General features: G+C 41.7%; 8 protein-coding genes across 8 annotated transcripts; 5 read left to right on the top strand and 3 right to left on the bottom strand.

The window, feature by feature from the left end:
* Nucleotides 1-276: 276 nt before the first annotated feature.
* C5L36_0A10610 (uncharacterized protein) lies at nucleotides 277-1614 on the top strand (the record flags this gene model as incomplete). Its single annotated transcript, XM_029464093.1, has 1 exon — nucleotides 277-1614. The coding sequence occupies one exon, from the start codon at nucleotides 277-279 to the stop codon at nucleotides 1612-1614; it is 1338 nt and encodes a 445-aa protein (XP_029319953.1).
* Nucleotides 1615-2261: 647 nt separating this feature from the next.
* Nucleotides 2262-3743, top strand: C5L36_0A10600 (uncharacterized protein; the record flags this gene model as incomplete). The annotated part of the gene is made up of 1 exon (XM_029464092.1): nucleotides 2262-3743. One exon carries the CDS (start codon nucleotides 2262-2264, stop codon nucleotides 3741-3743), a length of 1482 nt encoding a protein of 493 aa, XP_029319952.1.
* A 404-nt stretch (nucleotides 3744-4147) lies between these two features.
* On the top strand, nucleotides 4148-7063 carry C5L36_0A10590 (uncharacterized protein; the record flags this gene model as incomplete). The annotated part of the gene is made up of 1 exon (XM_029464091.1): nucleotides 4148-7063. One exon carries the CDS (start codon nucleotides 4148-4150, stop codon nucleotides 7061-7063), a length of 2916 nt encoding a protein of 971 aa, XP_029319951.1.
* A 240-nt stretch (nucleotides 7064-7303) lies between these two features.
* Nucleotides 7304-10039, bottom strand: C5L36_0A10580 (uncharacterized protein; the record flags this gene model as incomplete). The annotated part of the gene is made up of 1 exon (XM_029464090.1): nucleotides 7304-10039. One exon carries the CDS (start codon nucleotides 10037-10039, stop codon nucleotides 7304-7306), a length of 2736 nt encoding a protein of 911 aa, XP_029319950.1.
* Nucleotides 10040-10616: 577 nt separating this feature from the next.
* Nucleotides 10617-10922, top strand: C5L36_0A10570 (uncharacterized protein; the record flags this gene model as incomplete). Its single annotated transcript, XM_029464089.1, has 1 exon — nucleotides 10617-10922. The coding sequence occupies one exon, from the start codon at nucleotides 10617-10619 to the stop codon at nucleotides 10920-10922; it is 306 nt and encodes a 101-aa protein (XP_029319949.1).
* A 98-nt stretch (nucleotides 10923-11020) lies between these two features.
* On the bottom strand, nucleotides 11021-13975 carry C5L36_0A10560 (uncharacterized protein; the record flags this gene model as incomplete). The annotated part of the gene is made up of 1 exon (XM_029464088.1): nucleotides 11021-13975. One exon carries the CDS (start codon nucleotides 13973-13975, stop codon nucleotides 11021-11023), a length of 2955 nt encoding a protein of 984 aa, XP_029319948.1.
* Nucleotides 13976-14636: 661 nt separating this feature from the next.
* On the top strand, nucleotides 14637-15386 carry C5L36_0A10550 (uncharacterized protein; the record flags this gene model as incomplete). The annotated part of the gene is made up of 1 exon (XM_029464087.1): nucleotides 14637-15386. The coding sequence occupies one exon, from the start codon at nucleotides 14637-14639 to the stop codon at nucleotides 15384-15386; it is 750 nt and encodes a 249-aa protein (XP_029319947.1).
* Nucleotides 15387-15464: 78 nt separating this feature from the next.
* C5L36_0A10540 (uncharacterized protein) lies at nucleotides 15465-17378 on the bottom strand (the record flags this gene model as incomplete). The annotated part of the gene is made up of 1 exon (XM_029464086.1): nucleotides 15465-17378. The coding sequence occupies one exon, from the start codon at nucleotides 17376-17378 to the stop codon at nucleotides 15465-15467; it is 1914 nt and encodes a 637-aa protein (XP_029319946.1).
* Between the last annotated feature and the right edge of the window lie 142 nt (nucleotides 17379-17520).

The following is a 17520-nucleotide window of genomic DNA, read 5'->3' as shown; positions in this document are numbered from 1 at the left end:
CATTTTTTTTTCATCTTTTTCAGTTCACAGAATTTTTTTTTTTTTCACTCTTTCCATGCTGTAGAAAACGCACATGAATTCAAGATAAAAAATTGACACTGTTGATTTACCCCTATTGAGAGGGTACACTTCTTTACCTTGAAGAGTTGTTGTCTTTCTAGTCTGGTAGGTCCCCAGTGTTTTTCGCTCTTTAGAACTGCATATTGCATCGATAAAGTCTGCCCTGTCTTGCAGATAATAACCCACACTTGTCCAGCCATCATAGATACATAGACCATGTCACATCCACACAGAGCCTCCTCCACGAACAGTACAGTTAACCAAGACGATGATGAGGACGAGATTGTTGTTCCTTCCAGACGCCGGCAGCAACAGAAGTCACGAGGAATCTCCAAAGTAGATGATGATATAGATGCGACGGGGTCGACCACCACAGCGGATGCCGCTGGTAACGGGTCCAACAGTGGGTACTCCTGGGAGGATGAGTACCGCCGGTCGTGGGACATTGTCCAAGAGGACGAAAGTGGGTCCATTGCGAGTCTGGTTAGTGGACTAGTGGATACACAGCGGAAACGGTCGCATATCAATGCCACTCCATTTCAGAGGGGGATTATCCGTACAGTGGTGCTAGTCTTGGATTGTTCCCAGGTGATGCGAGAGAAGGACTTCCGCCCAAACCGGCATTCCTTGACAGTGAAGTATGCCGTGGAGTTTGTACATGACTTCTTTGAGGAAAATCCCATCTCTCAGCTGGCCGTTGTCGCCATGCGAAACGGTCTTGCCCATTGTGTCTCTCCCATGAGCGGGAACCCCAGTGAACATGTGGATGCTCTCCATACTTTGGGGAGAGTCGATCCGGAAGGTGGGCCGTCTCTTCAGAATGCCCTTGAAATGGCCCGTGGCCTTCTTGCACACACTCTTGGCCATGCCACGAGGGAGATAGTCCTAGTGTTTGGTGCACTCTTTACTGCCGATGCAGGCGATATACATGCGACCATAAAAAGATTGGCCAAGGAGAAGGTTGCTGTCCGTGTCATTGGGCTAGCGGCCAGGGTTGCCGTTTGTGAAGAGCTGGTACGGGCCACCAATGCCAATGCCAATCCGAAAGATGCCTACAACGTGGTGCTCAATGAGACGCATTTCAGAGAACTCGTGCAGGAGTGTGTGGCCCCACTGGGGGTCCCCAAGGACGGTAGCACTGATGCACATGCCCTTGTCAAGATGGGTTTCCCCTCTAGAGTGGCCGAAAGCTCTCCAACGCTCTGTGCATGTCATTCACAACTAGTGTGTGGCGGATATACCTGTCCACAATGTACAAGTCGGGTGTGTGCACTACCGGCAGTGTGCCCCTCCTGTGGACTGACATTGGTTCTCTCGACACACTTGGCCAGATCCTACCACCACCTCTTCCCTCTCAAACTCTTTGTGGAGTCTCCAGCTGGTAATGGGGGGAAACTGAATGGGAAGGCCAAACGATGCTTTGCCTGTGCACAGGTCCCATTGACAAGCTACACTTGCTCAGACTGCCACAACACCTTCTGCACCACGTGCGATGTGTTTATCCATGAGACACTCCACATTTGTCCTGGCTGTGAGAGCAGACCCAGCCACTAGCAAGGACAAGCCATTCCAGTTTTCTTGCATCTAACAGGGGATTAGTATTAGTGTATACGTTTACATTTACGTGTACGTGCACCTATTTATATATCTATAAATGTGTATATCTTTATTTACATGTATCGATGGTGGAGTTCCACAAGCCCCCTCTTCTCCGTCAAGAACACGCAGTCAGCTCTACGTTTGTTTTACTAGTATACTGCAGAGCTGATCCAATGCGTACATTGAACATACACCCATGCACTGTCGACACCTCAGAGACTGTACCACGTCCAATGTACATTCAGTGGTGTTGCGGAAGACCGTCGGGTGCAGAGAGAGAAATGGCCATGGCTGAGAAAGGAAGCGGCTCGAGACACAAGTGGCTGCTGCACCTCGTTTTCGAGTGCCACCGACCGAGAGCATGCATTTGGAGGCTACACAAGTGTGCAAGTGTGTCTTTATAGGTGTGTGGTGTGCACACATCTACATATTTATATATATACATATACATATACATATACATACATACATACATATATATATCTATAGATATACAGGTACAGGCAACCACCACTTTTGCACGCCACTACCTCGTTTTCGTTACCTACTGCCATTGGTCCACCTTTGTTCAAATATAGGAAAACACACTCATCAAGAATACAATGACAACCAAGGCTGTTCTTAGAAGCATCAAGAACGTCACCAAGGGCTATTCGTCTGCACAGGTACTTGTTCGGGAATGCACGTCGAACGACGACATGTCGCCCACTATCACGCAGATGTCTCTCATTGCCGACCTCACGTACAAGAACGGGACGTTCCAAGATGTTATGGACATCATCGATAAGAGAATCAACGACAAGGGGAGACACTGGAGACACGTGGCCAAGTCGCTAACCTTGCTCGAGTACTTGGTCAGGTACGGTTCGGACGACGTGGTCATCTGGGCAAAGGACAACCTCTATCTTATCAAGACGTTGAGGGAGTTCTATGTGAAGGACTCGCTAGGACAGGACCAGGGGTCCATCATCAGAGTCAAGGCCAAAGAGTTGACGTCTCTCTTGCAGGACGATGAGCGGTTGAAGCAGGAGAGAGATTCTGCTGCCGAATCTGGGTCTAGAGGGAGACGTAGAAAGTACAAGCCACATGACCGGACACACTATGACGAGGAGATCTATGATGACGATCTCCAGAGAGCGTTGGAGGAGTCCAAGCTGACAGCGGAGGAGGAGGAGGCCAGAAGGAGAGAGAGAACCGACGAGAGTTTGGAGCGGGCCATCCAGTTGTCCTTGGAAGAGGAGGAGATGAGGAAGAAGAACCAGAACTTGTTGGATATAAACGATACTTTCAATGCACCGGATGTTTATGGGTTCTACAACCAAGATCAGGATCTACAACAACAGCAACAAGGCCAAATTGTCGGTTATGATATGTTTGGAAACCCGGTGTATGCTGACCAATTCCAACAGCAGCAACTGCTGGCACAACAACAGGCATTGGCACAACAACAAGCGCTTGCACAACAACATGCCCTGGCACAACAGCAAATGTACCTACAACAACAACAGATGTACCAACAACAGCTGGCTTCGAGCCAGGTGGCTTTACAGACGGGTTCCAACAATCCATTTGCACAGCAACCGCAGGCCCAAGAACAAGACTTGAAGTGGCAACAGCAGGCACAGAAAGAAGCCCAAGATGCAGAAGCCAGAGGTAGAGAAGAAGAGCTACAGAGACAACGCTTGTTGCTTCAACAACAGCAGCAACAGCAGCAACAACAACAGCAACAGCAACAGCAACAGCAGCAACCTCTACAGCAAACACTTACAGGAAGCCAAAGAATCAACCAGCAGTATTCCGAACTCAACCAGTTGCTTGCCCAAGGTACAGGAATAGACACCTTTGGTAATACTGGTGATGCTAGAATCCCGGCTCAATTCACCAAGACTGGCACGTTTATCAACTCTCAAGGTACTGGCTATAAACAAGTGTCTGCTCCAAAGAACCCGTTCTTGGACAGCCAGTTCACTGGCGTTCCAAACACTTTGAATGCAAACTCCAACTCTCGTATTGTTCCTTCCGAAACAGGCTATGGTTTCGGAAACCAACACCAGGGACCAGGAAACAGCTTGATTGATCTATAAGGACATCCGCATGTCAAGACACCATAAATCCCATTGGGTTGCACTTGTGTCTGCCACTCTCTTTGTTGACTTCCGCCTACTTTATTTCAACTTGTTTTTATCTTTTATAGTGTCTCGTATTTATCAAGTTCTCCTAGTTTTTTTATATGATCACATGACAAACCGCGCCGCCAATGTAGGGGAATCCAAAAACAGAAACATTCAACATTGAAATGGTGATCTCTATACAAGTTGAAGTTTCTTGGAGTTCCTTGACAAGACTGACACTTTCTTCAAAATTTGCTTATAACTACAATTGTTTGGCACTTTCATTTGCATTTGGGGATATTTGAAACGTACGTTTCAGAAGTGATAGAGCCAGCAGAAGGAACGAACAAAGAAATAGAATAATAATATCTATTACTATGTCAGGGGGAAGCAACAGAGGCCGTGGAGGAATCAGAGGTGGGACACGAGGCGGTAGAGGAGGCAGAGGCGGCAGGGGCGGCAGGGGCGGCAAAGGAAGCAGAGGAGGCAGAGGTGGGGTTGGTGGTGGTGACGCACAGGTGGTGAAACCCGAATATCAATTCAAACCGGAGTTTGAATCACAAATGACTGCACCGGATCCAACCTTCAGAATTAAAGAGTTGTTGGCCCAGGAAGAGAAAACCAGAAAACCTGGCGATCCGTACCAACTCGTCAAAAGACCTGGGTTTGGTACCGTTGGTATAAAGACCAAAGTCGGTACGAATTACCTCAAGTTCAATGTCTCGCACATGAAATTCTGGTACTATAACGTCACATTCCAGCCGGAGATTGCAGCAAAGAAAAAAATCAAGAAGGATCTATTGGAAATCCTTCTGAAAAAGTCTCCATTCAGCGGATTGAAGGGGAAATTATTTCATAATGGCTCAGACGCAATATATTCGTCGGCACCATTGCCGATCAAAAGGAAGGACGGAAAAGTCAGATTTGATTTCCAGCAAGATGATTACAAAGGTGTTGTCTCCTCGACTGTGATGGCTGCCTTAAGAGGTTCGGAGAAGAAGAAGACCGAAGGTGATCCTCCAGTTTATTGTACCGTTGAATACATTTATAAATTGGATATGGATGATTTGAATAACTGGGTCCAAATTAAAGATGAGAAAAACATCGAAGCTGCTGCTTACATTTCTGCCCTCAATGTTTTATTGGGTTACCAAATTGCCAAAACGGCCAATGTCTTCACTGCAGGCAGGTCTAAGTTCTTCTTTGTCGAGCATCCTGAAAAATGCCAGTCTTTCCAAAGAGGTTTATATCTAGCCAGCGGTTATTATGCTTCTGTTTTACCAACTTTTGATAATGTCATGCTTAACGTGAGGCCCGTTGCTGGTGCGTTTATCAAATCCCATAATAAGGATGGTACTCCAATGTCTGTTGCAGATTTAGTTGCAGATTATTTTGGAGAAACCGATCTGAAGAAGGTTCCGAACTCTGAAATAGTCAACCAAAGGTTTTTCTTCAAAGGTATCAAAATTTTGAGGACTTATTTGGGCCATAAGTCCAAACCAAAGGGTATTTTTGATATAAGTAGGTCAGATACTGCTAACAATTATAAATTCGACTGTGATGGTAAGCAAACATCAGTTGCTGAATACTTTGCAGAAAAGTACAACTTGAAGCTGAAGTATCCCGATGCGCCTTTAGTTCATTTGGGTGGCAGCAATTACCTACCAATGGAAGCGTGTATCATTGTCCCAGGTCAAGAGTTCAAGGGGGAAATCTCCGATGTAAGGGGTATTCTGAGTTTCACTACCCACAGACCTCATGTTATAGCTGGCCTAGTTCAACAAGAGGGTATCAAGAATTTATCAACTGCAATTGATAGTGAAGAATCTGCTAGAATTGGTAAAAAGTTGGTTGTTGTCCCTTCGAGAGTTTTACCAGCTCCTGTTCTGGAGTATAAGAATGCAAAAATTGCTTATAGTGAAAAACCGGCAGATGGTAAGTCGGAAAAAGCCAAGGGATCTTGGGATCTAATTAACAAGCAATTCTATAATCCTGTTAAAGGTGTCAAGAAGTTGACGGTCTTAGTTTTGGAAAATTCTAGGAGACCCCTCCGTGCGTACGAAAAGGATGACATTGAAGATGCTTGTAATGAATTTGTTAATTCAGCTGCAAAGACAGGCGTGAAATTCGATAAGAACTATCTCTTTGAACCAGTTTCCTATGACAATGTCATGTACCTCTCGAAGGAAATCATCAAAGTCATGAAACCTTTACAATCAAAAACTGACTACGTTTTAACAATTTTGAATCAGAAAGATTCACAGATTTATTCGGCGGTTAAAACTGCACTGGATAAGGATTTGGGTATCTTGAATCAATGTACTCTAGCAAATAAGTTTGCAAAGAGAAAATTTGGCAAGTTTGATCTACAAATGTACGCACTGATGAGCATGAAAACTTGTATTAAGCTTGGAGGTACCAACCATGTCCTATCTAAGAACGATGTTGGTATGCTTGTGGTAGATGGCTTGCCGACATTACTTTTAGGTGCCGATGTGACTCACCCAACCAACAACTCCAACGGTACATCTATAGCAGCCGTTGTCGGCTCTGTTGACGGACATTTCAATTCTTTCCCTGGCTCCATCTCAGTTCAGGAACAAAAAGTCGAAACTATTGCTGAAATGTCCAAAATGTGTGTTGAAAGAATCATGGAATACTACAAATCTGTGGGTAAATTACCAACAAGAGTATTGTTTTATAGAGATGGTGTTTCATTGGGCCAGTTCAATATTATCTTGGACGAGGAAGTTACAGCAGTCAAGAATTCTTTCAAGGTTATCTCCAACAACCTCGGTGTTAAATTCGATCCTAAATTAACATTTGTTACTATTCTAAAGAATCATAGTACTAGATTTTTCCCACTAGAAAAGAATGCAGCTAATTCTCAAGGAAAACAAGTTGCAGTCACAGCACAAGATAATATTATTCCTGGTTCTATTGTTGAAAAAGGTGTGACGTCGAGAAGTTTATACGATTTCTTTCTACAGTCACAACAGGCCCTACAAGGAACTGCTATTCCAGGGCATTATTATGTGTTGTATGACGAGAATAACTGGACTCCAGATGAATTACAGAAAATTACCTACAATTTGTGTAGTATATTTGGTAGGGCAACCAAATCAGTTAGAGTTGTTCCTCCTGCATATTATGCAGACTTATTGTGTGAAAGAGCTACATGTTTTGTAAAGAATGTGAAAGTTCTGAAGAACCAATCGCCAGTGGAAGCTGCAAAGAAGGCTATAGGTGATGGTATCCACAAGAATGTCAAGGGTAGAATGATCTATATTTAATTGTTTCGTGGGTTCGTGTTTGAGTTCATTTACAAACACACAGGTTGCATTGTTCAGTTTTTCTCTCTCTCTCTCTCTTGCTCTCTCTCCTGCACTCTTGCACACACATACACTCTCGCTTCTCTTTGTACGGTTACATATTTTGCGTTTTATAACCTACTGGGAACAACCTAATGTTTACCCAATTTTCTTACCACTGCAAAAAAAAAATAATACAGAGCTTATATACATGAGAAGCGATTAAAATCTTTTTTGAATTGCCATGACATCTTCAATTTTAGACAAAGCCAACTGGAGTAGTTCCTTCCGTTCTTGTAATTCAATGTGGCGCCTAACTTTTGGATCCTGTTTGGCATAACTTTCAATTTCCTCTGGTGTTAGATTAGAACTTAATCTCTTTTCCAACTCTCTCGGAAAGCTGTAATAGAAGTCACTCAACAACTCGACATTTAGGAATAGTATAGCAGTTTGCGTCAATTTTTCAGCAACAACATCAAGGAAAATCTCGGGGCATTTGAACTTATTCTCCTTAGATTTGCAGCTCGAACTCTGCAATCCCTTCAACCTCATATTCAAGATATTTACTCTATCATTCAGAAATAATGCTTCACGTCCTCTCAATAACAAACCTGGGCTGAATCCCATATTTTCACGTTCTATGTTTTGTCCGACACTATTATGCTCGTTTTGAATATAAGTTAATATTTGCTTCAGTTTATTTCCACCAACAGTTTTCTTGATCAAATCATAAGCTGCCCGGGACTCTCTCAACTCTTCATTGAGTAGCATGATAGCATGCTTCCTGCCTAAATCCCATTCTCGGTCCTCAACTTCAATTTCGTATTTGAACGGCTTGATACAATTTTCAACTTGGTCCGCTGTTGAGTTGAACCGTTGGCTTAAAACACTTGCTGCTGCATCCTTGATGGCGGTCTTAATCATATTGTTATTTCTCAAATTGGAGCTGTTAACCAATACATCGATTTCAGTCAGAATTGCTTCTGTTACTAAAGAGGTTGAAAGCCGACCAACTCCAATTTTGGTTAAGTTGGCTGTAGATAGATCCAACTTCCTATGCCAAAAGGTTTCATCATTCCTAGCATAGTTTAGTTCTGAAATTGAAGGCTCTTCGTATTCCAAGTCTGCGTAACCTGGATTCTTCTTTATATACGGCTCCGATTTATTCCAATATCTCAATGCTAAAACGTCTAGAACCTTTTGGTCTAATTCACTCCTTAGTAAAGATCTTAATTCGGGTCTCCCAAATCTCTCACTGAATTCTTTTATTTCCATTTTCAAGTTATCAATAGTCTGAGCCATATATTTCTCTGCCGTTAAATCTCTATCGTTAAATTCAACCTTAAATTTATAGCTCGTCTCCTCCAATTCATTGATCACCTGCTGCTGCATCGGTTTCAAAGCTGCAGACATGGACCTCTCTAAAACACGAATAAGTTTCTTTTTCAATAGTTTGGTTCCAACACTCGTGCCTTCGAATACCTCCTTATTCTCCCTAAAAAATCTCCGTTCCTCATTCTGCTGTGCAATAAATGCCTGTAAGCCTGTTTGCTTTTGGAAAATCGAGTTAGATTTAGGGATTTTAGTAACTACTCCAACATAACCCATTTTCAATGGATACTTTTTGTTGGTCAGCATAGCCCTTCCTACATCAGGATCCACCAGATCTAACTTGGTAATAATACCAATAGTTCTTTCCCCCCTTGGATCAGCTTTTCTAGCTGCTCTCAAGGCAGATGAATTTGCTAGATCGACATCAGCAGCAGAAATTGCCAAAATAATGTTGGGCTGCTCAAGATACTTGTCACAAACTTCTCTGATTTTTGATTTCAAAGTCATTGGTTGGTCAGCCGCTTCAACTTGGATGTAACCTGGTAGATCAACCAAGGAAAGATCGGGGACTCTCGGAGATTTGATTGTCAGTTGAATTGGATCTGAAGAAACAGCCTCATCATGAGGGACGGCCAAGTTCAAGTCGACCAAGACTTTTTGCACTTGCTGGAAATCTGTCATATTGAACATCTTCAGAGCAGGGAATTCAGCAACTTCCGAAGCACTTGAAGGATCGTTAACTAGAGTCAATTCAATGGGTCTCCTAGTGACCATATTTGAACCCTTTGGTAGAAATTCTTGACCAACGATACTCTCTAGGACAGAGGATTTACCCGAACTTTGAGAGCCTATCACAACAATAGAAGGTAATCTCAAATCCGTAGCTCCATTCACATTCAAGAGGATGTTTCTAATTTCAATCATTTGCCTCGTGAGGTTGAGCATTTGATCCTCCAACATTTCACGTTGTCTCTGTTCCTCCTCATCACTAGTTTCGTCGTCGTCTTCGAGCAGCTCCAGATCTTCTTCTTCTTCTTCTCCCATATCTTTGTAGCCATTACTTAAACTTTTCCCTATTCCAATACCGGATGCAACAGATCCAACAAGTGTTTTCTCGTCATCTCCATTGTCACCTCCTTTGTTGTTGTTGTTGTTGTTGTTGCTATTGTTGCTATTGTTGCTATTGTACTTTTTCGACGCACCTTCGACCTCGTCATTTGATGGGAACTGGCTCTTCAACGAATCCATGAAAACTCCAAACCCTTCCTTCAAGTCCCCGGCAAACTCTTTCGCCTTGTCCAACTGTTCACTAGTATAGTCTGATGCTTCTTCTACTTTGTACATGACATAACTCCCTGCTGCAGCTAATCCTCCACCCAAATAGACGGGCACCTTGGCTACATTGGACACAGCCTTTCCTATACTGAAAATGGAGAACGACCGACGAGAGGACCTCACCAAAACCTGGTTCGAGATTGCTCGCCTCATGGTGTTGAACACAAGAACCCTAACACGATGGGTGTTTCTGAACCCATTGGTGCCCAGATGTCTGATTTGCACACAGGCCCCCTTCGACAGCGACGCCCTGAAGTGAGACCCACCTGCCCCTAATCCGACCCTAAGCATACTTCTCTACCTGTTTTTTTGTTGATCCTACACAAGAAGTCCCTCCTATCTTTGTCTTTAGTTGAATAAGCCTCTTAGGAGATGCCATTAAACCAATTTCATGTCGCCACCAGAGCCTGCAATGGCAGACGTTTGCGCCACGTCATAATGTGGAAGGGGAAGGAGGGGAAGGGGGTGGCAAACCCCACCAACTGTAAATAATAGCCTGATTGTAAACCACGCGTGTGGCGCATGCGCGCTTTTCCCTTTTTGAGCCCTCCAACCTATCCCTGATGACCCCCTCGCTGAGCCACATTGGTTACGTATTATGAACCGGTCCTCTTAAAGAATAACGACTGGGAAGGTGGCAAGTATGGGAGGCAAATCAAACTCCAAATATAAATAGCCACCAATATCCTGCTTGTTTTTGGGATAATTGGAATCAAACAATGTTTGTAGAAACCAACTAACAAGAGCATAGAACCTCTGCATACAACAATCAAGCACAAACGGACATTATAAATCGTTAAACACAAATTGTTAAAAGCAAATCTTACAATACAAATCGTTAAAAACAAATCGTACAATACAAACAAACATGTCAGGCCAACAGAGAATTGTTTATAAGGGACAGAACCAAGACTTTATGGTGTTTATAGATGATCCACATGCATTATATGAGTACCAGAATGGAGACACAACGGTTCCTCTATCCTCAGTGGTTTCCTCATTTGAGGTGTACCGTCCTGTGACGGGTAATGGTACCTCGGGGATGATTGAAGCCGCAAGTAACCAAGTCTTGAGTGAGGAATTTGGCGATTTCAAGAGCATTGAGGATGAAATCATCCCGCAAATACTAAGTAAGGGAGAACTCCAAAAGGTGAGAAAGGAGTCGTTTGCTTAGAGGAAAAAGTTGGTCTATTTACTGATGACATTATTTATACACATATATAATTATTTAATTAAACATTAGCTGATGATTGGTAGAATAGTTGATAAGTGTCAGGACCTTTTGTTGGGAACTTTGAGCGATCTCCATAGTTTTGTCATGCCAGCTAGTCGATGCGTCGAACCATGGTCGTCTCCAGTATGGCACCTTGGAGACTTCTCCTTGCTGCTGATGGAGCTGCTCGACCTATGAGGTGTTCCAGGGCTACACGGTTGCCTGTTTTCTTCTCCAACTTTGGCGGCAGAGCCGGAATTCTTGACAAAACTCGATAAACTCTTCAAACTAGCAGAAGTCCGTAAACTCTTGCTGAATGAAGACTTGGAATATGGAGAATGGAGGTTCTCTGGAGAGGTATCAACGGGTATCCTCAAGTATGTGGTTTTCGGGGTAACGGTATCGGTCTCTATTGGGTCATTGGTTAAAGTGACTTTATCCTTTAGACTTCGCATTGAATAAGAATGTCTCAGTTTAATTGGTGATCCCAAAATACCATTTTTATGCGACAATGATGATCCTGTACTGTGGTAATTTGAATTACTCGCATTGCTGAGATCCCCCTTATTAGCAAACGATGGTGATGGTGGTATAAATTGATTGGCATTTGGCGTACTTGGTGTATTTGCTGCAGAGAAAAACGTCCGCTTAGAATGGAATAAACTCGAAAGCGATCGAGTTATTGAAATACTTAAAGTGTACCTGTCAAACTGATTGGACCATATGTTGGAAATACAAGTTTGAGCAGCCACTCTCTCTTGTAAGGTGATTTTTATTGCTGGATACTTTGTGAGTGTTGAATTTGACAACGTATTGCTGAACGATTTCGTTTTAACTTTGACATTTTCAATATCTTCAATATGTGGTGGCTCTAAAAATGAAGTGATGGATCCTCTAGTCGTAGTACTTGGCGAAGTTATCGTTGTTGTTGCCACCTCCCGTTTCCCAGAATCTAACTGGGAGTTGGGAATGAAGTGCTCAACATCAAACACTATCATCTCATCAGAATCAACAGATTTCTCCCCCTTGTTTAATTTTTTTATTGGCTTGATACTCGAAGGCAGGTAAGAAGAAACAATTGTTTGGTCAAATCCATTACTTAATCCGAAAGATGATGCGGATCTTTGAATATCCGAATACACAAAATTGAAATCCAGATTTTTGTAATTACTAAACATTGGTGTCAATTTCTCCAGATTGATTCTCAGTTTGGCAAGCCACATTAATTTTTCCTTCTCATCAGGGAAAATAAACGACATCTCATAAATCTTAAAATTATCTTCAAATATAATATTTGCCACTTCCGAATACCTCGATACTAGGGAATATGTAGGACCACCAATATCGATAATAGACATCAACGGTATTATAAATTTGATGTCTAAGGAATTTGAATGCAGAGATGAAGGTTTAGCCAATATTAAGTGATTTTTGAACAATACACCGCACAAGTATTCACTGGTAATTCTACTTCTAGTATTTGATGGAGAAACAATTCCAAAAGCACTTGCAAGCTGCAAGTCTTCTAAATTCTCGAAAAATAAACTGTTTGGTATAATATTCTTATTGGTATTGGAATTTTGCAGACATAAAGACTTGAACTCATCAAGTTTTTCAAACTTTGCTTCTTCATTTCCCACAAAGCTATTGATACTGTCGATCTTTACGTTAATTTTTGCTAGTATTTTCCCGTAAAACTTTATTTGCAATTTGTCCTTTTCGTCCATGTGTATATTTTTCAAAAGTGATTGTGTAATCAACTTATATCGAATCATTCTTGTTGTTGGCATCTGAATAACTGATATGAACCTCGTATCGAGATGTTTGTCAATGAAGTAGTCAACATTTAGATTCTCATGCTCAACCAAGTAATCATTGAGAATCACCAATGAATCCCGCTTATATTGCTCAATATTATGTGAGCGAGCAAAATTCAAGACCTTACTAAACAGAGAGCAGTAAACTGAATATGTGTCCACATCAATTGCATCACCGGATATATGTCTCATAATGGTCTCCAAGTATTCTCTTTCATTGGAGACATAATTATATTTATCGAAGTTTGGAGAGTTTGCGAAAAGTTCTTTAGGATCGAGTTCTAATAAGCGCAACGAATCACGATACCACCTGTTATATACAGGGATGACATTGTCATAAAACTTCTGATGGTTTCTTAACAACGTTGAGACACATTCCATAAACGTTTGGAAATAAATGGGAGTGGCATTATTAGAGATGAAATTTTTCAAGTACATCCTCTCCAATATCTTCAAAGAACAAATAAAGACTTTCTCCGTATTGATCAATTCACTGGTTTGTTTCAATCTTGTAAACGAGCGTTTCAATTCACTATTTGGAATATCAGAGTTCTGTAGGATTTTGGAACAGGGGGTATCTAAATTAGAATAACTTGCCCAAGATAAACATTCAATTGACTGGGGAGCAGAAGGATTTGAAATATAACTGAGGTTGTTCTTAGACGACTGCATTTCATTTTCCGAGTTGAGATCCAGTGAGAGGGAAATCGGCATGTCCATGTTCATATCATACTTGATGAAATCATCATTGCCCAATACATCGTTGTCGTTCAACATGTTCAAAATATCGGGTATATCAAGTGTTTTGGCCATGTAATTTCGAGAAAGTGTATGTGGATGTGGAACATCATTCAAGGTGAGCACCTGTTTGCTGTCTATGTCCCCCAACGAGAGGTCAAAGATTCTCAGGTTGGCTGAGCCTGCATCGAAGTTGAGCGGATCAAGTGATCCCACTGATAGGTTATTATCGTTAGCACCAGAGGAGCTCAGCGTGGTATCATTCATGGTTAGATCAGGAATGGTCGTCAGAGTGCTTAAGAGGTCGTTTGGCTGTCTCTTGTGTGGAAAATGGGTCTCCTGGAGGATATTTATACCATTTCCAAGTCCGTTACCAATCACATTGCCTTGTCTCCTTGTGTTGGAATCGGCTGTTTCGGGACTGCCCCCAGCTCTGGGGTAACCTTCACCATCTCTCATGATCAATCGCCGTTGCTAGACTTGTCCTCCACCCTAGTAGACAGGTATCGTTTGGTATTCTATGCGTCTGTTCAGAAGAAGCAAAGACAATTGCCAAGAATAAACAGTTCAAAATGCTCATCCACACACAAAGAAAACAAAAAAAAAAAAATATATATATATATATAATTCCACAGAGTGCTCTGCATCAACTGACTCCCAATCTCAAACAAGACACAAACACCGTATATAAAGTCCACATCAGGTGCATACTCGCATCTACATCTACATCTACATCTACATCTACATCTACACCTATATGGATATACCCATCGATATATATATATGTATACTATATTTCCATCCACATACGCCAAGACTGCCTCTAATGTAAGTGTGTGCTTAGAATCGCTAAATCTTGCATTTTCTCCAGTGTCTTGTAGTTTGAAAAGTGTCGCCAGAGGTTTTTGGAAGAAAAAAAATTAAAAAAAAAGGGGCACTTTTACTTTTTCCCCTTTTTAAAACCTCATTTAAACGACAAACTCCGCGGAATTGGAGTTTTGTACAAGGTGATCTTTTTTTTTTTTTTTTTTTTTTTTGCTCCTTAAAAGTGCCGCTATACCTGGACATATGGTGATGTTAAGCACGTGGGTTTCTGATTGGTTTCAATAAACATTAAAACATGTCTCTCTCGGTATTGAAACGTGCAGGGTTTGTTCCCCTATCGAGCTCTTTGTTTTCACTAAGCAGGACATTCTCTACCTCACCCATTGTGTGGGCGAAAAGGGACAAGAAGGGGAAGAAGGATGCCAAAAAGGATGCCAAGAAACAAGACAAGGACGACAACGAGGAGGTTGTACTTGATCCAAAGGCTATTATTAGAGACCTGAAGGTGAGGTACGACACTACATTTGACCAATATTCCAAGAAACTGACCGAACTAAAGATGGGTAAGGCCAATCCTGCCATTTTCGACAAACTCAAGGTGAAGATTGACGATTCGTACACTGCCACATTCCCCGAAATTGCAATGACTGCAATGAAGGGAACGAATTTTTTGAACGTCACTGTATTTGACCCCAGTCACAGCAAGAGGATCATTTCTGCAATCTTGGAGGCAAACATGAACTTGAATCCGGAGGTTGATCCCAAAAATCCGCAACTGCTCAAGATCAAGTTGCCCAACTCAACAAAGGAGTTGAAGGCCAAGCAAATCAAAGAAATGAAGGAGCTACACGACTACTACAAATCGAATGCGGGATTCAAAGATAGTCTGATAGCAATAAGAGCCGCCTTTATGAAGGATTTGAAAAACGTTGAAGGGTCAAAGGATATTGTCAAGAAACTGACTACTGAGATCGACTCCACCTATAAAACGTATGCGGACAAACTGTCAACAGCATTGAAAAATACAGAGAAATCATTGAACTAATTACTTGTAGAAATTGTATAGGTGTATCCATTAATAAACTAACGCAGAAAAGATCTCCAAACACCCGCCAACTTTTAATCAGTTGGCATTCTGGGCCAATTTATAAATACCGTTAATCTTGCCATGCAGGCTATAATCATAGGCGGCCTTGTTCATAGACGAAACAAAGTTCCATGCCTTTTTTCCATTTTTAATTGGATATTCGATAACACTTGGAATAGACGTGCCTATTAATGGGGTTCTATCAAAGCATACACTCTTCTCATTGCATAACCCTCTTAATCCTTCCTCGCCTCCAAACTTACCGTATCCGGACCCCTTGATACCTCCAAATGGTAACTGGCAAACATAGAAGGTCGCAAAATCGTTGATGGCAACATTGCCTGTTTTGAACTTCCTTGCCATTTCAAAACCGTGTTTTCTATCTGCTGTAAAAATTGCTCCACCTAAACCAAACTCGGAATTGTTTGCCAGCTGTAAACCTTGTTCGTCATTTTCGGCAAACATAACGCTACAAATAGGACCAAATACTTCATTTTGTGCAATTACGCTGCTTGGATCTAAATCGGCTATTAATGTAGGCTGAAAGAAATGCCCTTGTGGATAATTCGGATGTATAAATCTCCTACCACCACATAAGACTTTACCTTGGTCTTTAGAGCTAACCTCTTCAATCCAAGATTCTAGTTTGTCAAAATGTTCACCACCCATGATCATAGCTCCCATGTCGATCTCTTCAACTTGGTCGATATCCGAACCAATATGAAATTGGTCAATTTTTTCCTTCAGTTTTTGAATCAACAATTTGTAGTTTTCCCGATCACCACAAACAATGACTCTTTCAATACCAATACAATTCTGGCCTGCACTTTGAAATGTACCTCTCAATATAGTCTTTGCTATCGTATCGATACCCTTCTGCTTCAAATAATCTTCACATATTACAACTGCATCCTTGCCACCTAGTTCAACAACTAATGGTATCAAATTCTCACTTGCCTTTTTAGCAACATATTTAGCAACTGGTCTAGAACCAATGAAAGTCAGGTGGTTTAGTCTAGGATTTCCGGTGACTGCATCGGCATCCTTACCCCAACAACAAACCAATTGAACAAGATCTTCGTCAATTTCACATGTCTTTAAGGCGCCCTTGACGACATTGATGAAAAACTCAGAACTCCATCTAACTCTTTCACTACACTTAATTATCACGCCATTCCCGGAGAAAACACCTGCAATAATTGGACCCATTAAGTTGTGAAATGGATAGTTCCATGAAACAACAGCGCACACAACACCTAATGGCTCATACCATACCTGTGCTTTCTTGTATTTCATTAAAATGTTTGCTGGACCTGGCCTATCGCTTGGCTTTAGTACATCATCGCCGTGTTTCAAAATCCAGTTAATCTTCTCCAATGTCACCATAATTTCACCCATCGACGCATCAACCATAGTCTTCCCAGAATCCCTACAAGCAACTCTGGCTAGTTCCTTTTGGTTTTTGATGATAAATTCACTCAGTGTTCTAAGAAACTTTCTCTTCTTTAAATGAAATTTTTCATCATTATAAACCTTGGGTTGAGCAACTTCGGCCTTTTTTATCAGAGCATCAATCTCTTCAGGAGAATGTGACTTGAACTTCCCCAATAATTGACTAGTGGATGGACAGTAACAATAAATGTTTTCCGGATCTTCAGGTTGATAAATATCAGGTACTGTTAGCCTTTTACCCTTCCAATTTGGTTGAGAAGCTTCTGGAAAAGGAATTTCAAACTTTAGTGGTTTTTCTACCCTTTTACGGGTTTTGCGTAATACAAATGCTAGAAATGTTATGATAATGACAAGCAAAGAAATCGATATTTGCATTGGAGCATTTGATTTTTCATCAAAGTGCAACTGCAAAGGGGATGAAAGGAACGTGATATTCATTGTGTGAATTGTGTCATTTATCTGGACTAGTATATCGGTAAGATTGAATATCTCTGCCATATTTGTAATGCCAACTACCTATCCCTTTGTATGAGTGGTAAATAAGTATGGGCTTAAGTGAATATACGAGTCGTAACCCGTGCGCATGTGCCATTTGTAAAATTAGGAACACGATCTGAAAAATTTACGGCGGAACGAGATG

Source organism: Pichia kudriavzevii, chromosome 1, assembly GCF_003054445.1.
Source record: "Pichia kudriavzevii chromosome 1, complete sequence".
NCBI lineage: Eukaryota > Fungi > Ascomycota > Pichiomycetes > Pichiales > Pichiaceae > Pichia > Pichia kudriavzevii.
The sequence above is the reverse complement of the archived record's forward strand: the minus strand, read 5'-3'. Positions and strand labels throughout refer to the sequence as shown.